The sequence below is a fragment of the Saccostrea cucullata genome, unplaced genomic scaffold, assembly GCF_032062105.1.
Source record: "Saccostrea cucullata isolate Sc308-1 unplaced genomic scaffold, CSIRO_AGI_Scuc_v1 ctg354, whole genome shotgun sequence".
NCBI lineage: Eukaryota > Metazoa > Mollusca > Bivalvia > Ostreida > Ostreidae > Saccostrea > Saccostrea cuccullata.
In genome coordinates this window covers 317,987-335,794 of record NW_026940030.1, presented here as the reverse complement: position 1 = coordinate 335,794, position 17,808 = coordinate 317,987, and the positions used below count along the sequence as shown (strand labels likewise).

The 17,808-nt window shown below is 32.5% G+C and overlaps 1 protein-coding gene across 2 annotated transcripts; it reads right to left on the bottom strand.

Moving 5' to 3' along the window:
- On the bottom strand, window positions 1–15,064 carry LOC134254611 (centriole and centriolar satellite protein OFD1-like). 2 transcript variants are annotated; one of them, XM_062737140.1, is made up of 30 exons: window positions 14,777–15,064; window positions 13,485–13,685; window positions 12,640–12,708; window positions 12,511–12,541; window positions 12,188–12,295; window positions 11,943–12,085; window positions 11,243–11,332; window positions 10,770–10,853; window positions 10,539–10,645; window positions 10,163–10,282; window positions 9,724–9,797; window positions 9,543–9,634; window positions 9,271–9,348; window positions 7,753–7,820; window positions 7,620–7,663; window positions 7,275–7,426; window positions 6,667–6,778; window positions 5,372–5,423; window positions 4,917–5,238; window positions 4,669–4,789; window positions 4,465–4,575; window positions 4,272–4,359; window positions 3,935–4,071; window positions 3,656–3,772; window positions 3,186–3,331; window positions 2,567–2,683; window positions 2,285–2,305; window positions 1,601–1,651; window positions 942–982; window positions 1–187 (listed from the first exon to the last, which is right to left on the bottom strand). In XM_062737140.1, the coding sequence occupies exons 1-30, from the start codon at window positions 14,870–14,872 to the stop codon at window positions 154–156; spliced, it is 3,027 nt and encodes a 1,008-aa protein (XP_062593124.1). In that variant the 5' UTR covers window positions 14,873–15,064; the 3' UTR covers window positions 1–153. The 2 variants fall into 2 exon arrangements, with proteins under 2 accessions (XP_062593124.1, XP_062593125.1); XM_062737141.1 differs by lacking the exon at window positions 2,285–2,305.
- Between the last annotated feature and the right edge of the window lie 2,744 nt (window positions 15,065–17,808).

Sequence of the window (17,808 nt, the reverse complement as noted above, 5' to 3'; positions counted from 1 at the left end):
GGAAACAATCTACATGTACAATAACTTAAAATAAAATATTTATACAAATTCTTTCTAAGAAAAATTGGAATAGTCTATCACAGATAAGTGACTGTTTATGGATGGCCAACAATTATCCAATAGTAAGGGTTCCTGTCAGAGTTTATACTGGCATCACCAACCGAAATCATCATCAGATCCATTATTGCTGGAAATGAAACAAACAAGGTATAACCACTAGGGATGGGTATCGCCAAAAATTTCGTATCGCGATATATCACGATTTTTTCCCTCAATATCACGATAATATCATGATATTTTTAAAAGCAGTTTTTACAATGATTTTACATGAAAAGTCATTATTTTTCTAAAAAATATGCTAGAAAAACAAAATTTTACTTTCCTGAAATTTTTATGTATATAAAATCAATTATGTTTGGACGGTAAGAGGCCGTTCTTTTCACTTTTTACAACATTTTTTTTTACTTCCTGTAATTGTAATTTGAAAGATTGAACAAATAAATGAATAATTTTTGGACTTTATAATATGTACCTAAAGACCGGTATTTAGGTCTCCATATGACGATACGTATCACTCAACAAAAAATCGCGATATACCGGTATACCGATAAAATCGCACATCCCTAATAACTACTGATAGTTACAAAACAGACGTGTGCAAATGTATTGCTAGAAATCTTAAACAAAATACAATTCTAGGATCAAATTTGCTTCTTGGCACATGCAGTTATGTATTTACTGATAGTATGTCATCAACACATCATGACATTGTATACAATTACATAATGATCGTCTAACATATCATTTCTTCATTGTTTACCTAAATATTAAATTGACTTAAACAAGGGTGTGATTATATCAAAGAGTATTTTCCCCTTACAAAGTAGTACATTCAATCAAGACTAGTCTCTTTGTTTTCTATTGTGTTTATAGATATATACCTCTGAATGTCTTCAGCTACAGAGAATTCAGACTGTGTATCCTTAAAGTAAAATATGTATTCCATTGAGTCAAGTTTATTTTAATAGTAACAACATTCAATACACTTTCTATTGGATTTCAATTAATTTGACTTTAATTGATTATCTTATTCTAAATAATTCTTTCAATGTAAATTAAAGCACTATTCATACAAGAATGTGTACTCACACAAAAATACAGTCTGCCAAACACACATTTTTAAATATTTTTTTGTTTCTATATGGAGATCCTGCTGGTCTGATATTAGATACTGGTCAGTATTAAAGATTGACAAAATATTTGGATAGATGTTTAGCATGTACTGTAAATGTATTATATTTAGCATGTACAATATTTGGCGGAAATTTATTTTTGAACAAGTCAGAGTAAATTTGATTTAGCGCATATCTTGATGTTTTTATTAATGTACATGTATATATGTTTAAGACATTTAGCTTTGTACTTAAATTAGCGGAAGTTTCTTTCCGCCAAAAATGCTAAAAAGAATACACCGCCAAATGTAATACATTTACAGTCTATACAACCTTAAAGTAACAAGATAATTTTGAACCATAAATTTAACACATTTTTTCTCCCTGTCATGGGGGGGGGGAATGTTAGGGGGAGGGGGCAGACTTACTGCTACACTGTTGGAGCCTTTTGACCACACATCCACTGGTTTCTTGGCAATCTGAAAAGCATGAGAATGAAATTATTTTCACAATGCTTTAGAATATATTTCACTGAAAATCAGAATTAAGTATATTTTAATGCAAAAAATTAATCCCTTCTTTTTCCATTTCAATCCAATTTCAGCTTTTTACATTTCCTTGTAAAAATGAGATGTTTTCTCCCTTTAAAATTTTGTACAAAAATTAATTGCACAGCTGTTTCTATAACAACAAAACTGAGTTTTTTAAAAATCATTAAATGAAACTGTGTTTTTATTTAAAATGACTATGACTGAAAGTGAAATTACATGTATGTAAAGTGAATAAAAAGTCTTATTATAATCAATAATTGTGAACAATGAAAATATAAGTCATGAAACTGAAAAATATAACACAGATCAAACAAATTTAGACAAAACAAATAGTCATGCTTAAGCAATGTTTTTTTTTTTCTGTTTCAAATGAATAATTACACAGTCTCTACCTTTAAAGTACATTTATATCTAGTGCTAGCATTTATGATACATGTACTAGAGCTTGAAACAAGATATACCAGGTATGTTTTCCTGGAATGAAAAATGATTTTTGATGTATTATTTTACTGTGCTATGAAGCAAATGTTTTGTATAGTGAATGCATAGCCACACTTTTACCTTTCTTTTTGATATTTTTCTCTGTTTTAAATTACACATGAATTTGTCATTAACATGTAAAAATCAATTGATCTCATTAAATTTTCTGAAACCAATTTTTGTGATTTTTTAAATATAAAAATATAAGCATTCTTCAAAATTTTCAACCTGTACCATCCAAATGACATTTTAATATGCAAAATTTAATTTCTCCACATTACTATCGGTAACCCAGATTTGATTATAATTGACTATAAAAGTACAACTTTTCCCACTCCTTTTGATCCTCCAATCTATTCTCACCTCTTCCTCCTCCTTTTCCTTTTGTTGCTGGACCATCTCCATGTACTGTTTCATCACAGGGTCTATTTCTGGCTCCTTCTTGGCTGCCTCAGACTTCTCTGATTCAACACCTTCCTCCTGTAATGCAACATTCAAATGTTCACACCAATTTAGAAAATAAAAATTGATTAAATGTGTTCTTCAACCAAAATCATTTCAAAGAATTTTCATAATATACTGAATACAGAGTTATTTTCGCCCTGCTTTATTCTGTCCTTTTAAAATTTCAAACAATTTTGCCCTGTCTTAAATTTGTCCAGTCACAGTTCTGAAATACTGTACATCACTAAATTTTCGCGACACCTTAATTTTGCGAGACAGGCATTGACTCTTGATTAGCAAGACAAAATTTTCACGAATTGCGGTTATTTTCATATAATCTTAAGGAATACTTTTTACGCATTAAATTTTCGCAAGCATGCTGTTCTTTAATTACAGCTGCAATTAAAAGTGATTTACAGTAGTACTGTATTCTTTTTTTAAAAATTTAAAAGATGATACATGTAATTGCTAAATCCTAATTATGAATTTGACCTCAGTGTTCCTACTACAGTACTTGATTACATAGTAAACTGGTTACCAGTTTTTTTAGTTCCCTCTCCTCTTTCTCTCTGAGCTCCTCCTCTCTCCTCTTCCTGTCTTCCTCTTTCTGTCTTCTCTCTTCTTCCCATCTCTTCAAATCCTCTTCCTCCTTTCTTCTTCTCTCTTCTTCCTTTCTCTTCTCTTCTGTTTGAAGAGTAGTTTTAATTTTTATTCACCTATATACATTTCTTCATTTGGTGCCAAAATGTTAAGAATTTTTCAATGAAAACTTCTTGAGGAGATAGGGCTTTAAGTACCAGGTACATTCATTATGCTTATGATTTTGAAGAAGATGTGCTTCAGCATTTGTTGTAATTTTATACATAACATAACAAGAAAATGAAAGCTTTCATCACATAATGTTTATCAATCATATACAAAATATATCAACATTACAAGTTCTAAAATTTTATCAAATGGAATAATAATTTTGATCTCTTATTTATTAAATTAAATGCAACAATTGACCTTCATTTGATTTGTCATCTTGTGCGGGAGTTTTCCAGGCACTGTCCAATGAGATGGGCTGTAGTCTACCCCCAGGAGGGGCCCTTAGCGGGGTAGCAGCCTCAGTCACTATAGCAGCTATAAATAAGGTTTAGAGTGTTATTTTGGGTTAAATACACATACAATGGTGCATGCATACATTCTGTGAAAATTATTTTTATTCAGTTCCATTCATCAAAGCAAAGTTATTTAATATTGGTATGTTTTATGATTAATCATGTCTTAACATAACAGTCCTACCTGTTTCAGGTTTGGGTGACAGTTCATCTTCACTTGACCTTGACCCTGGAACTACTACAATGCCAGGTGACCCTGGTCTAGCCTCAAGGTCAGATACTGTAATAGGTCGAGGCCGTTCTTCAACTCTTGGCTCTTTGCTGTTGTAAAGTGACAAAAGTTAATATAAATAACACTTTACTTCTATAAGAAACACTTTTTTTTTCATGCTCAAGCACTTATATATTCAAGGTACAAATGGAATTCAAACATGTACATGAAGTGCAACATGTAGTATGCTTAAAATTTAGTATCAAGCACCTTCTAGGGTGAATTACATTTATTAAGCTTGATAACTTACTGATTTCCATCATCTGACATTGTAGAGAGGTCAAACCTAGGTGGCGCCTTCCTCTCAGCCCCCGATCCTGTCAACTCATGTAGGCTATCTGTAATGTAAGAGAGGACACACTTAGAATTCCTGCTTGTTAAATGCATAATCAACAGTGTGAGTTTGAAAAATACTTCCATTGTAAGTTTATATAAAATCTGACCATTGAGATTTCCACCAGAGCCGGATTGTCTCCCTTGGTAAGGCGTGGAGGACAATGGGCGATGTATAGGACTGGCCACAGGGGAGGCAACTCTTCTCTGACTCTGAGATTCTGTCAATACAAAGTAAGACAAAGTAGCTTTTTTTCTCAAATATCTCAAAATCTGACTTCAGTGGTAGGAATTTCTCCTGACAGTATCCTTACCATGCTCTTGTTTTTTCAGCTGAGTTTCCTCAGTAACTCTGTCAGATTTTGACCGTTCTATGGGACCGGATGACGGGTTGGACAGTTTGTAATGGAAATCTCTGTAAGCTGACTCTAAATTCTAGAATATTATAAAATACATTTTTAATATTTCTAAAGCTCATTATAGGAACATTTTCATAACCTGTCTAATCAAGTACATGAACCTTTTAATGAATTTAACACAACAATTTAATTGCTACAAGTACCTGGGCCTCTCTCTCTAAACTTTTGAGTCTGTATTTGGCCTCAGCCACTACATCTGCTGAGTTAGTAGAAGAAACATCATCTTCAGAGAATGCTGGGTAAAGCCTCCTCTTTCCAGTAGAGGGCAGTCCAAACTCAGCCTCGATATCATTGTAAACATCATGTTCATCATACTCCTCCCTCTGTCTGTTGGGGCGGCGGGGACTGGACTGTTTGGAGGCAAACTGAGACCCCGGGAGCCCCAGATATTCCTCCTCTTCCCTGTCCTCCTCCTCCTGGGGGGCTTCTCTGGGCTGATTTGGAATACGGAAGGAAACGGAACGACTGAAAACAGATTTACAGGTACATTTAAGGAAGGTTTTCTTTCTTTTTTTTGAAGTAAATGCAGATTCATTTCCTAGACTTCAATCACCACAAATATCAAAACTGCACAGAAACATATCTAGTATATCCTTACTTCATATTAGTTCCTTCTTCATGTGGTTTCCTATATACTTCATTTGTTAATGCTGAAAAATTGTCACAACACTTGTCAAACATTTGATGTTTCATTATATTTTTACAAAACAAAGAAAAATCAATATATTGTTTGATGATTCCATCTCTTTTTACATACTGCAAATTCCTTATTTTTCGCGAGTACTTTTTATCGCGAATGGGCTCTTCAACAGCAACTAGGGAAAATAAGAATTCGCGAATAGATGGTTGATCAAGAATTTTAACAAAGATTTCAGCACCATAAAAATAAGGGCGAGTAATTCAATTTCGCGTGAGGTTCTTCTCGCGAAATTACGCGATAATTAATTCCACGCGCATATTTAGGAATCTACAGTATAAACATCTCTGTTAGCATTTAGGCCTTTGTAAATGCGGGTAACACTGCCCCTCTCATCCCTGTTACCCATACTTGCCAACCTCCAGCATGTAAAAATCTGGTCATGACCAGATTTGGAAAGTAAAAAAACTGGTCATAACACGTAACGACATTCACGACATATTTACCATGATTGAATTTTATACATATATACAAAATATTTGTGTATTGAGAATTCTTTTATTGAAAAAGGATTTAATTTACTATGACAAAAAAATTCATACATAATTTGCTTTAATTTACATGTTAAAAATGAAAATTGAAGGTTTCATATTTCAGTACTGACCTGAAGTAAATGTGCATTTTTTTTAAAAAGCCTTTTCAGTTTCTGCTAAATTTGAAAGTATACCAATTTCAGTTTTGAAGTTGTTTTTCCTCTCTCTTAATCAATTAACTACTGCAACATGTTTTAAATTTGAAGTAAGGCCTACACTGTCTTTGATCACTTTATTTTATCTAGAAACAGTTTTTTCCCCCAAGATTCCTTGATATGTACATAACTATCGTTTCTCTTTTTCTTGGTTCAATCAGAGACATGTGTTTGGTTCAATTTGTTCCTGTTGGCCCTGATAACGATCTAGTTCTATCGAAGCCATTTTAATTGACTTCAAACATTAATTTGTCTAAACAACACCCAGTTAATTGTTTACACCTGCACAGATAATTAATCCATCGGCATTGTTTACGTATATACCTAATTTGGTTGTAACTGGAAGTTAAAAGTGCAACCTAACACTTTCCGGAAACGGGAGATTTTGTCTTGTGTACCAAAAAAAAAGCATGACCCGCCCGGTCATAAAAAATAATCGGGTAACGGGTTGAAAAATGGGGTGTGACCCGACGAAATCGGGTGAGTTGGCAACTATGCTGTTACCTACCTCTATGAGTGATAGACAGCTGAGCCCTCAGGTCCACTAACTCCTGGTTCATCTCCTTCATCTGTAATGTCTGATCCTCAAACCTTCTCAGTAAGTCCCTGTTTCTGTCCATCTGGGAATTTAAAAAATATTAAATGGTACTTTGGCAAAACATCTGTCATAAATACGGTTTTTAGAGAAAATTTTCCAATTACTGTATACATTATACAGCGAAATTTTTGCCCCTGTTTTATTTTCGCCCCTTTCGCCCTCTTCATGACTGGACAAATTTAAAACAGGAAAAATTCAAAGAATACAGTGTAATTTCTCAAACAGAACTATGACTGGGCCAATTCAAAATGGGGCCAAATTGTTCACATGTGCAAAATTGTGAACATAAAACACAGTGCGAAAATAATCCTGTATACAGTATTAAAATATTCAGAAAAAAAATGCTACCGAGTCATTTCACGAAAAGATTCTTTGACAGATGTTCCTTTATACAATCTACTTAAAGCTGATTAATTTAACTTTTGAAGAAATCCATCCCTTCATTAAGATTAGTTTATGTTATATTGGACATCAGATCCGTGTATCTTTTATCATATGTCAGGGAACACCACAGTTACCTCCTCCTGAAGTCGTTTCTCCAGCTGTTGTTTGGCGGCGTTAGACAGCGTCTGTTCCTGTCTCAGACTCTCCTTGGCTTTCTCCAGCTCCCGCTGTAACATCAGAGTCTCCGGCGTCGGTCGTCTCATCTCCTTCATCATCTCCTCCTGTCCTGGGAACAGAAATCAATTCAATGTAAACATTTCCTTGAAATACCCAGAATGTTAAAATGCTTACTTTCAGAATTTTTGTATTTACCATGGTCATACAATATACATTTGTGTGAATTTTTTAAAGTGATAAAATTTTATATCAATTAAAACATGATAATTTTATGATGTATTTCAATGTTTTTTTTTACTCACTTCCCCTTTCTCTTTCGTTCATCTGCATGACCTCTGATAGTCTTCTGCAAAATTTAAAAGAGGATAGCTAACATTTTCACAAAATGAAGTAATGTAAATTATCTTCTGCCATGCAGTTGACAATCACACTTACGTTCGAAGAGTTTCAAGCTCATTTTTCATAACAGCATTTTGTTCCTTCATGACTCTGTAGTCAGCCATCTATAGTAAAATTCAAATCAATGTGAAAATTCAATTATGGTGAAATATATCTAAATTCTGCTAATAATTACAATTAAATTTTCTTAAAGAAAACATACTTTAAATGTATTGTATTTTAGCGTGTACAATATTTGGAGAAAATTGATTTTTGAACAATTTAGCGTAGATTTGATTTAGCGCATTTTTTATTGTTCTTATTATGTATATATGTTACAGACATTTAACGTTGTACTTGAATTAGCGGGAGTTTATTTCCGCCATAAACACTTAAAAGAATACACCACCAAATGTACAGTAAAACTCGTTTAGTACGAACACGGATATAGCGAATTCACGGATATAGCGAAGTTTTTCTGGGTCCCTGTCAAAATTCTTAACAAATTTTTGCAAAATTTTACGGTTATAACGAACTCTGATATAACGAATTTACGGATATAGCGAACTGATTCTGAGTCCCGTTGGGTTAAATATAATGAAATTTACATCTTTTATAACAAACTTTTAAAGATTATAAAAAAATTGATAAATTGAACTGATCTTATTTCCGTTTAGCATTTGTATATACAATTTAATTCATAATAAAACCTTAGTTATCGAAGATATGTTTCGTAATAATTGCTTCCATAACATATTTGGTAGCAATACCTGAAGGAAATCATGCATATTGTGAATTCGCTATAATGGTTATACGAATTCGTTATACGGATATAACGAATTACGGATATAGCGAATTATATTCTCAGGTCCCCGGGACTTCGCTATAACCGAGTTTTACTGTAATAGGTTTACAGTATCCTTGCCTGTTTTTATGCTTTAAAAGATGAGTTTATAGAAAACAAAAGCAAATAATTCTTCAAAATCCATCTGACTGATTTAGATAATTTTTGTCTCACTCAAATTTAAAGTGAATGGTAAAGTCCACAGAAAGTAGAACTGTCCAAACGGTATAAAATACCCCCCGCTGGGTTTTTCAGAGGTAAGTTTTTCCATAATAAAGATATGCATCAAACATGAATGATACAATTCTTCTTTCAGTGACCTTGAACTTGCACAGATGTCCTTGGGTCAAGGTCATGACACACTATTAAGGTCATGGGCAATCTTTGTGTGAAATGAGAACCTACTAAGTTTATCCATAAGAAAAATATGGACCAGACATAAATTATGAAATTTTTCTTCCAGTGACCTTGAACTTCCCCAAATGACCTTAGGTTAAGGTCATGACACACCCTTTGGTCATAAGCAATCTTTGTGTGGAGTAGTAGATTCTAATGTTCCTCCGTAAGAAAGATATGGACCGGACATGTTTGCACAGACAGACTGACAGCTAGACAGACGGACTGACAGATGGACAGCTAGACAGACAGGCGGACAGACGGACAAGGTGATTACTATATACCCCCCCCAAACTTCGTTTGCGGGGGGTATAACAAACACAGAGGAAACTTACATCTCTGAGTTTTGCATTCAGTAACTCGTTCTGTCTCACAGCTGACACTTCTCCATGTTTCTCCTCCTGCAGCCTTGTCTAAAAATATTAAAAAGTACAAATTAAGTACCTTGATGCACAATGAATTCTAATTCTGAAACCCAGAAATTCTTAAATGAAATGAATATTATAACATTTTCCACAACATGCCAATCAAATAAAAGCTTTGCAAGTTGATGAGTGAATTTCTTGCCCTTTGCATAACATATCACTTGATGAAAGAGAGAGTTTACCTCCAATTCATTGATTCTCATTGTTTTGTCTTTCAGTTCGTCTCTGATACTCTGAATTCTTTCTTGTTCATCTCTAATTCTTCTCTCCTCATCTGAAAGCCATAAATTATATTCTATACTGCATATTGTGTATATAGGTATATTTTTTGCAATCTTATTTTCAAGGACTAAGTGTATTTACCTCTGGCCCTCGCCTCCCTGATCTCCAGGTTCTGTGATCTCTCCATATACTTAGCTTGTTCCTCCACTTTGAATCTAGAAGAGGAATAACAATAGATGTACACAGGTACTAGAAAGTAATTTTTAAAGACAAATTGTGCTTTAATTTATATGTACGGTGGTTGTGACTGGTTAGCAGGGGATGTTCACTCCTCCATGGCACCTGATCCCACCTCTGATGTTTTGGAGGTCCATGTTTGCTCTGCTCCTATTTGGTATTGTTTAATGAACTGTTGAGCTTGAATACTGATCGTTATATATTTTAAGCAATCAAGATTTGTCCATAGAAATCAGCACTAAGAAACAGCCATTATCCTTGGCATGCAAAATTGCTATTTTCAACCATCAACTCAAAGCTTACTGTAGTTAATGTAAAAGCACAAAAATATCCCTATCCTTACTTTGTCATTTCATTCTTTAGCTTTTGTTCGTATTCCCCCTCCATCCTCCTCACTTCCTGTTCTCTACGCCGGAGATCTGTCTCCCTGTCTTTCACCCTTTGTTCATTTAATTTCCTTTCCCTAAAGTATTTATATTTAAAACTTTAATGTTACAGATAAATCACTTTTAAAGGTAAATATTGCAATTTTGGATGAGGGTATTTTTTCATTTATACAAAAAAAAAGAAATTGTCACACAAAGTATACAGTAGTAATAATACAGCATTAAATCATATGTGTATGTATGGTGTAAAGATTAATCAAAAATTGTTTAAAAATTTATTTAATTACAATCTTCATAAAATACATTGTATGATAAGTAGAGAGAGCAACACACCTCTCGTTAGTTTCTGATGCCCTTTTGACCTCTGCTTCTCTCTTGCGTAAAATCTCAATTTCTTCCAATATTGACTGCCTCTGAGTGTAAATCTCCTTCTCATGTATCTTCAAAGATATATATTCAATAAACATTGCTTTGATTTCAAAGTAATTGCTGGTAAATTTCACATTATGTATACTAAAACATTTAATTAAAGTACTGCAGGTTAATATACACCAGTTTTAATACCTCCTGTTCCCTTTGCATTCTTTCAATTGAATTTCTTTCTTTCTGTAGAAGTGAATCAGTTTTCTGTTGATATGTTCTCTCAAGCTGTAAAATTAGAAGTTTTTAAAATAAATGACATGCACTGAAGAAGATGGAATTCAAGGTTAGAGTTATCAAGCCCTGATGGTATAGGTAATTTAAATACATGTATTTCAATCTGCTTCCCATATGTTTAAAGTTAAAGTAAAATAATAAAAGGTCATCCTCAGCATTCCCAGTCTCAAGCTTGAGAATACCAAACCCAAATTCTATTTGATGGACTTTTAAAGTATCCCATTATCATTTCATCATTGATTTCTACAAACGAAACCATTTGGGTGAGGGGGGAGCTAATTCATTAGAGACACTCTAGAGCATAAAATTTACTTTTCTATTGACAAAAAACATCTCTGGACTCAAAATCTGCTAGGTACTATGATAATCAAACAATTTACCTCTCTTCTTAGTTGATCAAACTCCCTTCTACATTGTTCCTTCTCCTCCAGTCTAATCCTTGCTGCTTCACTGTCCTTAATTCTGGCCACCTGAAAACAGAGTCAAAATAATCAAATAGTACATGTAATACTCCTGGTATACATGTACATATGTTTCTTTACACAAAGAGAATTCCTTCACAGAAAATATGCATCATTAGATTGTGTAAAAATGAAAACAAAGTTGTCTATCCAGTGTCAAAAAACTGTATACAAGTGCTATTAATTCTGCACACTTTGTTAATTGTTATTATGAATTTCAGTACATTTTTCTTTTGCTGTGGTCACCTGCAATGTTAATCTATTTTTTGGTATTCAGGGGAATTCTTTTTCTTCACTGATATTTTTTTTTTTTGCTGAAATAATCTGTTCAGTATAAACATGAGGAGTTTAGGCAATGCAAAGTTAATTACTTGGTTCGCAGGCCTTTTTTCAAGAAATATGATGAGGGAGGGAGGCATTTTTTTTTTCTTTTTTATTGCCCCCAAAACATGATGAGGCAGCTTTTTACATTGTACAAAACCTCAAAAAATGATGAGGGAGGTGATTTGGTGTTTATATTTTATTGATTTAGCAATAAAAAGGGTCAATATGGCACCCTTGGAAGAGATGAGGGAGGGCCTGAGAACCAAGAAATTAATTTTTTTTTGCCTTAGCATACCTCCAGTTTCAGGTCTGTTCTGTACCTCTCCTCCAGCTGTCTCTGAAATGACATCAGTCTCTCTTCCATAGCTGTAGCACCGATTCGGAAATTTTCATCTCTTTTAGAAGAGTAAAAGTCTTCCATTTCTCCAAGCTTCTCATCTGATGGAGAAGAGTGCACAAATCATAATATCTTAGAAGTTAATTATCATAAATTGAAGAAAAAGGGTACAGTCTATCCATGTCATCTAAAATAAAACATACCAAGTGCTGACACAACTCCAATTTTGATGAGATCTGTTTGAGTTCCGGTTTCCTGCATTGCATTAGAGTGGAGGGCAGATAATTCACACAGTAGCTGCCATAAAAATCCTGCCGAATATGACATACATGTACATGTAAGTTAATCATCATTAAAATCGTTTTTTTTTAACATTGAGAATTAAAGCCTTTAACACATAGTGATACATTATCATAGCATTATATGCTGTAAGATGGATTTTTAATTTTTAAAATCTGAATAAAACAATCTAAAATTATTCTCTAAAACAATTTCCATTAATAATCATTTTTGCAAAATCATTTACCTTTCTTGTTTGAATCAGATTGTCCTTTTGCCTGCAATGGAAAAAGGGATTATTTCATTCAATCTCAATTACTGGCAAGAAGATTTTTAGTAACTTTTTTTATTTTATAACTAAATTGCCACAACTTACCATTTTGCGATATAATCTTGATTGGGAACTGACTCCAAGGATTTGCAGAAGGTCATGGGTTGTAAAAATCTTAAATTTCAAATAATTTTTAATAGCATGTATTATAGAATTCTAACAAATTTACAGAATTGGCTAAAGGATTACTGTGACAATGTATAAACTTTCAGTTTTGTATCCAAGAAGTTTTTTTGTTTAAAAAAAAAATACAATCATGATCATAAAATCTTAATCATCAAGTATATTTACTTAAATATAATTATACAAAATTTAAATTTATGAATGGCTATTTTCATGATATTGATAAAAAATACATTCTCTTCAGAAAAAATCCTCTATGGTACAAAGTGGGAATGCACCTATATTTTTATTGGCCATTTTTTGCATGTAATCTGCACTACCTGAGGATATACATGAATTCATGTGACAAAAAAGTTCTCCATGGAAAATGACATTTCTCTCTTCCAGAATATTGACCTTAGAACAGTAAAAATTCCATTTCTCCAAGTTTTGTTATTTAAACTTAACAACGACAACAACGATCTACAACGAATGTCAACTGTTTTGAAAAAACTCACTTGAGCCTTCCAATTTTGGCTCAGGTGGCAGCTGCATTGCAAAATACAATCATGATCATAAAATCTTAATCATCAAGTATATTTACTTAAATATAATTATACAAAATTTAAATTTATGAATGGCTATTTTCATGATATTGATAAAAAATACATTCTCTTCAGAAAAAATCCTCTATGGTACAAAGTGGGAATGCACATTGTATCTTGTGAAAAAAACATAATGGGACAACAGAATATGACCTTAAATTAAGTTAATTTATTTAAACTTACTTTATCTCTAACTGTTGAGCTTTCTGGTAAAAACACACTAAGCGAGTAGTCATATTTGCAGTGTCGTAAATGTTCTGCCACCAGGCTGTTTGACGCTCTGTGTAACAAGGATCCCTCTTCTGCATCTTTAGCGGTTCTCTCCGAAAGGTGTCCCTTTGTTGTTTGTTGTAGTTCTGTTACCAATTTATTTCTCAGCTGACTCTATATGTGGTAATATAAAAATGTGATAAAATTTTGATTGTTCAGTAAGTAGATCATTATAATTTCAAATCAATTCAATATTGTTTTACTACAATACACTTCATAATAACAGAGACACAATAACATATTTGCAATTGTTCAAAATCTCACAATTTCTTGTTTACTTTTTCTTTACAATCTTGCACTATATGTGTATAAACAAATATTATGGCACAGAAACTTTTCCTTCATATCAACAAATTAATTATTCAGGTTGAAATAGCAACAGGTGGCACATGGTCATCGATATCTGGAGACTTCTCATCATTAACCACCTTTATTTACCTTAGCTTGCATTTCAAAAATAATGTATAGTTTTAAAACATTACAAATCATACTCCTATATATAGTTACTTAGAATAATCTAGCTGTGTCTCAGGACAAGCCCTCACCACAACTGGGTCCGTACCTCCATAGGACAATATCATTTTAACAACAGTATATAGTTATGAAATGGGTACGAGGGACGTAGCAAATTTATGGTTTCCCAAGGGAGGAAACTATTTTCAGAGGTGGCGAAGTTGCATTTTTCTGCCTAGGGGAACCATAAATTTGCTATTTCCCGAGTTCCCATTCCAGAACCGTTTTATTATATCGAAACATTTTTTTCAACACATAGATTGCTAAATTGCTTTCACTTTAGCTGGAAATACACAACAAATAAATGCATAATGCATGAACTGTCACACAATATTGAAATAAACTCGTGTGTTATTGACATAAACTTAGAGAATCATTCAAAATCTAGTTATTTTTGTTTCTAAATCAATTTTCACGCATGAAAGTTATCATTAAGTAACAATTTTCTAAAATTATCAACCTTAAAACGAAGTTATGTCCTTAATGGTGCTGTACTCTAAATAAAGAAACTTAAAAACAAAGTTATGTACTTAATGGTGATGTACTCTCAAGAAAGAAACGTTGAGAAAATTCGAAATGAAAACTGAAATGACAGGTGCTAACATGTTTCAGGATACATAATTGCACACTCTTGCCTACTTTATATGCACATCATTTTATTTTTCGATGAATTCGATTAGAATTTCAATAACCTTTATAGAATCGAATAATCCTCTGTCTCTTAGACTGTGGTATAATCTATTTCTCAAGTCTTCAGCCGACATATACTCTGGTCGATCTCGCTCCATTTTGCTGCACAACTCGCTAGAATTTAGAACCTTGAAATGAAAGCTTCTGTCAAAAGTCCATTTTTATGAATTTTCAAACTGATCTTAAGTTTTTGCAGAGTTTACTTCATAAATTTAAAAACAAAAAGAAGTTTGAATCCCTGTCATTTTCACATCTTTTAAAATTTTCAAAATATTCCGCTTTGTTTACATCGGGATGAATAAATTCCGGGTTTTGATTGGTCGTACGAAAACATTGGATTGCACTTTGCTACCTCGTACGCTTTCTCATTCGTGTATTTTTTTTTTTTTTAACTAAAGAGCACAAAATCATTTTAATCAAATTAATGTAAACACGTAGTTAATAAAGTATAAACTGACATTTTCCCAAAATTTAGTCATATTCTGAATTTCAGTTTTTCATGATTTCATCGAATTCTGAACATACTAGTTTAATATTATACATAGAGAAGAGAATATAATGATATTATATATTCATGATTCCATGCCTAGTAACTGTTATTATACTGAATAATTAATGTTGATTACTTTTTATTGCTAATGGTTTTAGTTTCTCGACTAAGCTTCTTAGTTTGTTTGAAAAAGGATATTCATGATGAATTTAAACCCAAATTGCTTTATATATTGTTTGCCGAAATCTATTATAGACTGCAAGCCAGTCTAAATCTATTGATGGTTTAAATACTTTATTTCTATTATATATGATAAAACAAAAATGACTACAGTGCTGTATTAACTCTTTTAGAAAATACATGAACTCGCATATATTATAGTTTGTATTTTTTGTTCTCAGTTATAAAAATGTGTATTGCGTTAAGTTACCTCTCTTTTGCATGAAATGCAGGATCCCTTCGAAAAATATTTTAGAGTTCGAGTTTCCAAAAACTTTTCTTTATCCAACCAATACTTGTACGTGGAATCATCAGATGAATCACTGTCCTCTGCATTTTGGAAAGAATATTTGTGCGAATGTGCAAACGCCCGCATCACTGACATTCGAGATTTTTTCCCGTGGTTAAAAAAAAATTGGACGGTAATTTGTCTTTATTAGAATCAATCATGTTCCATCGCCATTTTAATGAATAATTAAGTGAGCAGGTTTCGGTGAAGTGATAACTGTGAGTGTGTGGCCGAGGGGTTCTATGAACAATATTCCTGTAAGAGTTAGATCAACAGAACGAAGTGCGACATTTGTTGCAAATTGTTTTCTTTACATTTTTTTTAATCTTATTAAATTAATCACAAATTGTGAAGAATCCCTTATACAACAATTTAGTAGGACGTGTATCATAAGACAGAAGACAGTTTTTATGAATTTATATATCAAATTAAAAGAAATATATATACAGTTTGGAAAAAGGCCATATAAAATTAATCTTTAGATTCTCATCCCCGCCCGCCCCTCTCAAAATGTCCCGCCCCGATGTTTTTTATTTTGATTTTTGGGTATTTTCATGAATTTTTATTCAGTAAGAATTTGGGTCAAAGTTTAAGAGTTATCTCCCGTCTGTATTAAAAGTCGCGTGTCGCTATTTATAGCAAAAACGCCATGTGAAGAATGGAGAAAAATCGGCAATAAAAGCAGTTTAAATGTGTAAGGAAAAGATAATTTGTCAGTATAGAGAAGGCAGAGAAGAAAAAATAGCATAAACACATATAAGATACCATCACTGGCAGGAGCAAGTATGTAGATTGTAACTAAGTAAAAATAGACGAGGAAAATGACACCTGGTCAAGTTATATATAACGATCTCCAGCTGTGTGACTTAGCTTTGAAATAAAAAAAAATCTACAACATCGTAGACAGACTTAAGAGAAGGCCTAGATTTTTCAGTAGAATAACTATTAGAACATTTATATAGATTAAAATTTTGCAAAATAAGAAGTCACGCATACACAATTTATTGGTTATCCCCACCTCATTTTGTTCAGGGTGTGGCGTATAATGTGTACTTGATAATTTGTTAATTAACAATAAATATTTAACTTTCAAAGCAAAAATTTTCTTTAAATATTTAAAAGAATATGAAAAGAATTAAATCTATTCATATTTGCATTAAGGTAATGAAAACAATGTGTACGGGGCGTCCATTGTTTTGTTGATACTTAGGCCTATATATAAATTAACAATTATAAAAAATAAAAAATAAAATCCGCCCACCCGCCCCAATTTTTTTGCAAATTAGGATGAGAATCTAAAGATTAATTTTACCTGGCCAAACGGTATGGTAATTATTTCAATTTTTTTATTGATTTAAATTTTGTTGGTTTAAAAATCTCGAATTGTCTTTAAAACAATATGTAAAATGTTCAGCAAAACTGATATATAAAATTCTGAAATGCCTGAAAATTTAATTTCGCATTGTTGCGTGCGACAGCAAAACTCAGGATTTCCTCAACCTGTGCGTTCTTGAATTATGGTTAGAACGGTACCTGGTGAAAACGGCACCTGGTGAAAACGGCACCTGGATTATGCAAAACGGCACCTAGTGAAAACGGCACTTGGTCAAAACGGCACTTGGTTAAAACGGCACTTGGTCAAAACGGCACTTATAGAAAAAAGTATATATGTAATGACAATTTGATATATATATTGATATATATTTGCATGTTGGCATATAGATATGTACAGTTTATAATTTTTTTTTTTCTGGGAAGGGGGGGGGTCCATTTTTTTCCCAAGAAAACAATATATATATATAAGTGAATGTCCTTATATTTTTACATATTTTTTTATTCCTTAAATGTGCAAATTTAATTACTAAATATGAAATAAATTTCTTTTTATTTCATTTCTTTAAATATATATCCATTCTGGTATTAATATCCATATCGTCATTCTCATCTTATAGCCTCCTTTTTATAGTAAAGATATAACAGCATTGTTTTTTTAATATAACTTTATTCATAAAAAAACATCAATAAGCAATAACAAC

Excerpts from the sequence above, each read along its gene's own strand:
- LOC134254611 (XM_062737140.1), bottom strand. The coding sequence starts at position 14,872 with ATGGAGCGAGATCGACCAGAGTATATGTCGGCTGAAGACTTGAGAAAT. Across the intron at positions 12,086-12,187 it reads TGGAGTTGTGTCAGCACTTG|ATGAGAAGCTTGGAGAAATG; the intron begins GTATGTTTTATT and ends CTTCTCCATCAG. Across the intron at positions 2,306-2,566 it reads AGGAAAAGGAGGAGGAAGAG|AGAAAAATATCAAAAAGAAA; the intron begins GTGAGAATAGAT and ends AATTTAAAACAG.